Genomic DNA, 8,849 nt, shown 5'->3' with positions numbered 1-8,849 from the left:
TTCAAAAACGCTTTGAAGAGTAACAATTAATGAAAAATTTCAGTTTTCAGCTTTAATAGAATATCAACAATCCATTAAAATTATTACAAAATTTGGAATTCATAACACACATCAGCACAACCTTAATCAAATTCAAAGGAACATTTTAAACAACCAGTTAACTTTCAGACCAGCTTTTAGACATCTATGGTTGTGGTGTTTTACGCAAATAAGACTTTCCTGATGGCACTGCAACTACTTCAACACCAGCTGGAAATAGTTTAGAAATGTCATCCTCCTTTACAGTGGGCAAAACCATACAAGCATCTCCTTGCTAAATTATTGAATAAACATGTATTTAATAAAAGCAAAAAATATTGACTATGTACAAGTTATACCTTCCAATCAGCTGGTGTAGCTACCGATTTATTTTGTGTGAGTTGAAGCGAGTCGATTACACGCAGTATTTCACTACAAATACAAGTATATTTAGAGTAAATTTATTTAATTTTAGTAATAGCAACAAAAGACTTACTCAAAATTTCTGCCAGTGGTAGCTGGATAGAGAATTGAAAGACGCAATTTCTTTTTATCATCAATAATGAATACTGCACGACAGGTTAGTGGTATGCCATCTTTATTCAACTCATCCTTATCCAGCATATTTAATTTGACAGCCAATTCACGTTTGTTATCAGCAATAATTGGATAGTCAAAGGATTTTAAATCTATAAAAACACAAATGCATTTGCATTTATGCTAAATAATTATAATATTCAATATATGTACTTACCACCGTAACTTTTAATGTCCTCTATCCAACCTTTGTGCGACTCAACAGTATCAACAGATAAAGCTATTGGTTTTACATTTCGTTTAGCAAATTCCGGCAAAAGTGTAGCTACACGCGACAACTCAGTTGTGCACACGGGTGTGTAGTCCGCTGGATGCGAGAACAAAATGGCCCAACTGTAAAACAAATAGACGTAAATCCTCCAAATTAATTATAATGTTGTTAACCCACGAATTGCCAATCCACTCATGAAAGTCAATGGCACCCACAGTTGTTTCGGCCTGAAAGTTGGGGAATTCATCACCAATATTCAATGCTTTGCTGGAAGCCGTCATTTTGTCACAAACTGCAAACAAAAGAGCGTGGAATTATTAATAGATTAATAGAATATATTGTTATAGCGTGCATATAATAGCGCTTAATTGAATAATTGCTTACACAAATTGAATATAATATAATAATAGCGTCCCCACAAAAAAATAAATGGAATTTGCGAAATTCAACTAGTTGCCGGCCGGCTAGTAATAAAATTGTTGCTAATTGCTTGTGGAACGAGTGGAATGATTTCTGTGCGGTGCTACCATAAATTTAAGCGTGTTCAAATATTTTTGTTAATTAGATGTTGAATTATAAAATGTATATATGTACCATGTACGATAAATTAATTTTACATTTAAATTATAAATTTAACATAACTTAAACAAATTTAAAACAGCGAAATCAATAGATATTTGTTCTATAACATCAATTCTTTTGTGCAAAAGTGGCAACGGAAGAGCACGCATATCCGCTTAACGAAATGGCAACGCTTGTTTGACGAGCGGTAAATTTGGCAAATTTGCTGAAGTAGGAAGTCTGAAATTTGTGGAATTTTATTTGTTCCAAATTAGTAATAAAAGAAATGTTTTCAGTTGTTTTGTGACAAAAATAAGTGTAACATAAACTATATTATGTATTTAGTATATAAATAAGTTTAAAGGAAGTGTAGGAAACGGAAATATTTGTAATTCTATATCTGGTGGCTCACATGAAGCGTGAACGACAATTTGTTCTTGTGAAAGTTGGAATTGTGCTATATGTATGAATTTGTGTGAATATATATATTTTGAGTGCAAATAAGAAAATATTAAGTTAAAAAGTGCCTTTTGATATAGAATTATAACCATTTTCATAGAATAATTGAAATATTTTCTCTGTGTATGTACAATACATGCTTGTAAGTGAAAACGCTGTGATTGAAGTGTTGTGTATAGATGCAATGCAGTAGCCATAAGGTAAGTTGCTTTTTTGGAAACTACACCAATACACGGGCAGAATATATTTCTCACAAATTTATGCATATTAAATACTTATATGAAACAATTGCTTATAAATCTCTCATTTCATCATCAAGTCTTCGACGTAGTAAGATAAACATAACACGTATAGACATGTAAATGTACTTAGAATTCTTATATAAGGAAAATCGGATTTTTTATTTACTACACAAAATTAATAGCTTAAGGGGTTAGGGGTAGTCAGAGACACGAAAAAAAATTTTCAGTAATTTTTTTTTTGATATTAAATCATGTCATATTACAAAAGTAATAATATGGCATTATTATACAATGTTTGGACTTAAAGTCACGAAAATTTAAAAAAAAAATATATAATTTCCAAAGTTATAGCTGTCTGTGTTGACCCAGTTACAAAAAAAGGTCCTTGCGGTGACAATCATAAGTCCTTGGAGATTCATCTAAAATCAATCGCATAAAGAAATTAGTTTTATAAATAGATAATCATGGGCCTGATTCGAAACTTTTTTTTTTCAAAATTTAACAAAATGGCGGCTTCAGAGAAATTGTTTTTAGATTTTCGGGAAAAAATCAGCAGTTATGCCCGGTTTCACAGTTCGTACTTAAGTTGTGCCCAAATAAAATCTTAGCTAAGCATTGTTGTTGACTGAGTAGTGATGAGCGATATTTCACTACCGGTGATTTTTTCACTGTGATTGAAAAATCACATATAACAACTGTGATCAATTTTTGTAAATATCAGTGATTTACAATCGCAATTTCAGTTCAGTAATTTGAGATCGATCATAGTAGCTATAGAGAAGTTCAGTGCTTTTGTTCAATCACATTACATATAAGAGTTCAGTAATTCTAATTCGATTACTGTAGCAATAACAGTTCAGTAATTCTAATTCGATCATTGTAGGAATATCGTTCAGTGATTCTAATTCGAGCACTGTAACAATAGCAGTTCGAAAGTATCAATCACTGTTCAGTGATCACAGTAGATATTTTAGTTGTGATTTCGATAATTTTGGATACGGTGATTACAAAAGCAGTTAAATGTACCCAAAATTTATTAATTAGTTAATAGTGATTACAAAAGCAGGTAAATTTTGGATATTGTTAAAATTAATAAAAATGTAAATGTAAAAAATGAAAAACAAAATGTGGAGTATAAATTCTCATAAATTCGTTTTTTTTTTTGTTGTGATCACAATAGCAATATAAAATCACAGTGATTTAAAAATAGCAATATCGCTCATCACTATGACTGAGTAGTCATTTGCGTTTCACAGTCGATGCTTATTTTCTATAAAATTCTATTATGATATATGGCAGCACAATGAAAAACATTTGTTTACAAATACCATCTGACAAATTGAAATTATTGTTGGTGACAAATAACTTTGCGACGAATAAATTTAGAATCTGGGAAATGGTGGGAAACAATAAAAGGACACCGAATTTCACCGCAAGCGAGTGGGAGCACCTATTGCAACTCGCAGGAAGGCATGTAACCGTCATTGAATGCAAGTGATTCCAAAAATTTTTTCAGCAAATTATTTTTATTTTATTTTTTTGACAAATAAGTCAATATTCAAAACAAAAATCAGCTGCTACTTAAGCACTGCTTAAGTCTCCCATTTTCAGTACTTAAGCAGAACTTAAGTATGAACTGTAAAACGCAATATTTCTGTTTTATCTGAAGCACATCCTAAGCATTGACTGTGAATCCGGGCATTAATTGATCTTAAAAAATCGAAATTAAAAAAAAAAAATCCTTCGGATCAAGCCTGAGTTTATTATGTATTCTGAAAGCTGTATGAATATCATTAAAATCAACTGAGCGGTTATCAAGTTGTCATCACCAGTTGTCAGTTGTCACCAGTTAAAAAAACATAGTTTTGAGATAAACGCATTTAATGTTTGACACTAGTGTGTTGGAGTGCCTTGGCGCTCTTTGTTATTTGTCGAATAACTCGAAAAGTAATTATCGGATTTTCAGAGAAAAATTGATTTTTTGAGAATCCTGACTACCCCTAACCCTTTAACAATCTGACTGTTAATCGGATATCGGCCTTTAATGTAAAAGTAAATAGATTAAAACTCTAGTTGCTCTTAATCACTTTCCATAAAATTTTAGCTTGATTTAACGAGATTATATGACAAAAATAATTGGCGATCACCTTGTACTGGTTAAAGCTGTCAATTCAAATATACTCAAGATTTTAATACTTATTGTTAGGCTTTAAACTTAAAGAGTATAGAAGATTAAAATATCTTTCGTTTCGTTTTCGTCAAATAAATTCTAATTTAGTGAGAAATATCGAAATATTCTATTGTTAATTAGTATGCAGTAAATCGCATCGATATTGACATAGTTCTGCGAATAAAAAGACAGCGGCTACGCTGACTAGGTCATGTTGTTCGAATGGATGAAAGCACTCCAGCTCTGAAAGAGTTCGATGCAGTACCCGCTGGAGGAAGCCGCGGAAGAGGACGACCTCCATTCCGGTGGAAAGACCAAGTGCAAAGTGACCTGGCTTCACTTGGTGTTTCCAGTTGGCGCCAAAAAGCAAAAAGGAGTAATGAGTGGCGCGCTCTGGTGGATTCGGCTACGCCAAATATATATATATATTTAAATCGCATCAACCGTTTCTCCTACTCTAATTTGTGTTTACAGCTGCGAACCTTTAACAGATTTACAAATAACTTTTTCTCTTTAAAACACACACACGTAGCTTTGACCTTTTTTCTACTGAAGGGCAACACATTTTAGCGAAAAAAAATTGCACTGACTTTCATTATTAATTCATCCGGGATTGGACACAACTGATAGTTATTACGTGCATACAAAATATTATAATATTGGAATTTTTTGTATAACGCACATTTACATATCAGCTCATTTCATCGCATATACACTTTATACATTTAGCTATAAAACATCCAACGGAAATAAGATATTTTGTTTTTAGCAATTTTTTTGCGTATTCAGCAAAACTTGCACTTAATAACTCACTTCCTCACGGGTATATATTGGCATAAATAAACGCATTTGCATAGTATATATATATTTTTTTTTCAATAAAACTAATTTATTTCTTTTACGTTAAATCATTATTGCATACATAATTTGATCCATTGCAGTACAAATATTGTAAAAAATATTTCATGTAAATGCTTATTTCAATTTTCACCTTAACCTATTTTTATAGGAAAAAAAAATAAAATAAAATAAAAATAAAATAGTCCAACAAAAACTCCACTGTGATTATACAAATTTTACCTATTTAACCCCTATTAAAGTAAATTGTGTTTGTTTTTTTTTTGTTTAACAAGTTTTCATAACAACAAAATTTCCATAAAACCTAACTACTTAACTGTTAAAGGCAACAAAGATTGCAACAAGATTTATTGTAAACTTATACAATTTAAATTTGCTTGAAAATAGAAAACACGCTACCAAAATAATAATATATTTTATATTTATATTGATGTTTTTGTTTTTGTTTTTTTTTTTATGTAGTTGAAAAAATATATGTATATAGATATATGTAGGTTTGTCTGTATTATATACTTGTATATATGGAAGTCCATGTAACATTATGACTAAAAAATATATGTATTTATTGCTAAATTAAGCGATCAACAAGTAGCGAGTTGTAATTCTTAGATTGGCGGCAAAATCCAAATTTGGCAACAAACTTGAGACAACATGGCTGACATTTCATATTAAATGGTTACATTTTCACAATTTTTTTTAATTTTAATAATATATGTATGACTTATTGTTGTTGTTTGCAGCCATAATTTTTATATAGAGAGCTATCGCTTTACGCTTTTCAATAACCCGTTTCCGGTTCCTGCTTCAATGTTATGCGATACGCATTCTCGCCATCATGCAGTCCACCACCAACACCACCGCCACCACCCATCATATAAGCACCCGCACCACCGGCGCCGCTGCTCAATGCATCCGGTCCACGTATTTTGAGTGGCGCGCGTCGCAACATCTCCTCCGCGCTGCCGCTATTGTATTCGTTCAGTGTCATCTCCGCCGGATTGCGTAACTGTTGCGCCACAGCACCGTTATTATGTTGTGCGGCATTCAACTGCTCTTGCGGTCTTTGGTAGGGATGATTGCGATGCAGCGGCGGTGAGTGTTGTTGCATCAAAGCAGCCGTTTGCATCGCTTGACTAGGTGATGATGCAGCATGTGGATGTTGCATATTCGTTGATGGCATATGTGGCATATTGTGTGCGCTGCTGCTGGTTGATAGTGGACGCATAACGGCATTTGTATTTGTATACATGCTGCTATCATCCATGCATCTGTTGGCAGCAGCCGCACCGTTAACCATGTCTACATTGTTGGAATCGGTGTCGTGTAGGTGTGGTGAATGTATGGAACGTGTGTGTAGTGTTGTTATTGTGTTATTATTAACTGTTTGTTGTTGTTGCTGCTGTTGCGGTGTACGCTGTGACGACTGATATGAACGCATTTGATTGTATTGTGGGGGCGGTGATGAGATATTCTCAAGTAGTGGCGACATCATTTGTGCATCCAAACTATTGCTGTCCATGCAAGCGCTCAAATGATCCGCATTGGCGCTTGAGGTGAGCACATCCAGTGTGGACGTCACATGATTGCCATCCATAGTGCGTGTGGGACTGTAACTATTTATGCCGGGCGGCGAGAGTGGCGAATTGTCGGCCAGTTCACCTTCAAAGGTGGAGTACATTAGATAATTACGCATAGTGTGGAAATAGTGCGGTGCGTGGAAGAGTGATCTAGACATACCTCCGAGTAGCATTTCCTGCAGCAGCGAGTCAATGTGTGCGACACCGAAAATTTTCGCAAACTGTATTTGTTCAATCATCTGCCATGTGATGGACTGCAGTACAGGCAGTATTAAGAGTATTTCGCCAAAACGGCCGCGTGACTCGTATTGTCGGTCCGACACGTAATCTTCAAGATTGTTAAGGATTTGATGACGCAACGTCTTGACGCGCTGTGGCTCCTTGAGATCTTTGGCGTCTAGAAGATTAGCAAAGAAATGAAGAAAGTTTAGTGAATTGTGAACACAGATCATATCAAAAAGTGTTTCTAAAAATTTTAGCTAAAAAAATAAAAAAAAATATCAACTTACTCGGATCGAAAAACACCAGTGCTTTAATGCATGCCAATTCGGTATCGTCTATATTCACATCGCGCAGCGCAAACACCAGCTCATCTATGATTCTAGCGCCAATGCGCGAAATATCCAAGTTCGGCGAGAGACGCGCATCTGCAAAGAAAAAAGAAATTTACTTGCATTTCTTGCCGCCTGACTTAGTTTCCGTTACTTACCTGGACAATGCTTTGTGATGACACAGTTGTTGCCCAACAGCAGCACATCTTTCAGATGCATGGAGCGTCGCGAAAGCCCTAACAACAGATGTTCGCCCGCATGTGCGCGTAGTAGCGCCACCTGATCGTCCAGCTGTAGATCATTGAAGGCCGGTATGTGTTTGGCCCACTCGACCAGCGTCAATAACTGCTGTTTCATCGACTCGCACACATCGTTAATGCTGGCGAATTGTTTATTGGATAGATCTTCATTGGGATTGGTCTCCATGGCGGCACCCGCCTTCGACTGACGACTCTCGATCTCTGCCTTAACCAGCGAGATGACGGACAAACCATTACCCGGATCAGGATCTTCGTTGGACGTGCGACGACAACTAATGCGATCGCGTTCATTTTGCACTGCCTCCTTCTTCATGCCCGCTTTAAAGCACTTACGTAAACGACAATAGCGACACTGATTGCGTTTGTCTTTGTCCACAACGCAATTGCGTGAGAATCTGTGAATTAAAAATAGTTTATAAAAAATCCTCAATTTTTCACTAGCATTCGTGTTGCATTTACCTGCAGGTATATTGATGATTCTTGCGCACGCTGCGCCGAAAGAACCCTTTACAGCCATCACAACTGGAAGCACCGTAATGTTTGCCGGTGGCGCGATCGCCACATATTGCACAAACCGTTGAGGTTTGTGCGTTGTTATTTTGCGCATATGAGTTGTTGTTGTTAATGCTTACAGTATTATTGCCACTAGTCGATAAATTGCCATTGCTATTGCTATTGCCGCCATTGAGGCTGAGTGCGGGGCTCAGCGCTTGACTGCCGCCTGGACTGTGTGCGGAAGCGCTGCTGAGCGCCGAGAGTGCCGGCTCAATGCCATGCATCATGTGTCCCTCGGCATCTGGAAATGTAAATGGGGGAGAATATTAAATTTCAAGTTGAATTTAGTTTAATTTATAAATAGGGCCCTCAAATTTGTATATACTTCAAAAGTGGCAAATTCTTGTACATAAATGCCTCCTAAGCCTTTTTGACAGACCATAGGAAAGCAACATAAATCTTGAAAATTAGATAAACTTTTCGAAATTATTAAAATTGACTACCGAAATTCGGAGTTTTTATCGGCCATAGGCATCATTGGGCCGTACTTCTTCCGTGATGATTAAGACTGACTGGTTACTGTGAATGGGAATCGCTACCGCTTAGTGAGAACCGTCCCGGATTGGATGATATAGACTTGGACAATATGTGGTTCCAACAGGACGGTGCCACAAGCCACATAGCAAATACCACATTCGATTTATTGAAAACCAAGTTTGGTGAATGTGGTATTTCACAAAATGGTCCAGTCAATTGGTCGCCTCGGTAGTGCGGTTTGACGTCGTTAGACTATTTCCTGTGAGGCTACGTCGAGTCTATTGTCTATACCAACAATTGATGAACGACGATT

General features: G+C 35.9%; 1 protein-coding gene across 10 annotated transcripts in view; it reads right to left on the bottom strand.

The window, feature by feature from the left end:
- Positions 1-37: 37 nt before the first annotated feature.
- The window catches only part of Hnf4_1 (peroxiredoxin-6), a 69,790-nt gene continuing 60,978 nt past the window's right edge, over positions 38-8,849 (bottom strand). For 6 of the 10 annotated variants that reach the window (XM_029040295.2, XM_054227597.1, XM_029040296.2 and 3 more), the window contains 4 exons: positions 7,964-8,300; positions 7,403-7,899; positions 7,203-7,340; positions 5,837-7,090 (listed from right to left, as the gene is read on the bottom strand). In XM_029040295.2, the coding sequence (XP_028896128.2) occupies positions 5,895-7,090; positions 7,203-7,340; positions 7,403-7,899; positions 7,964-8,300 (2,168 nt within the window). In that variant the 3' untranslated portion in view covers positions 5,837-5,894. Of the gene's footprint in view, positions 314-377; positions 451-514; positions 708-772; positions 949-1,003; positions 1,119-1,210; positions 1,367-5,836; positions 7,091-7,202; positions 7,341-7,402; positions 7,900-7,963; positions 8,301-8,849 lie in introns of those variants that run through there. The other 4 variants (XM_011184436.3, XM_011184438.3, XM_011184431.3 and 1 more) reach the window with 3 other exon arrangements.

This window comes from Zeugodacus cucurbitae, chromosome 3 (assembly GCF_028554725.1).
Source record: "Zeugodacus cucurbitae isolate PBARC_wt_2022May chromosome 3, idZeuCucr1.2, whole genome shotgun sequence".
Taxonomy (NCBI): Eukaryota; Metazoa; Arthropoda; class Insecta; order Diptera; family Tephritidae; genus Zeugodacus; species Zeugodacus cucurbitae.
The sequence above is the reverse complement of the archived record's forward strand: the minus strand, read 5'-3'. Positions and strand labels throughout refer to the sequence as shown.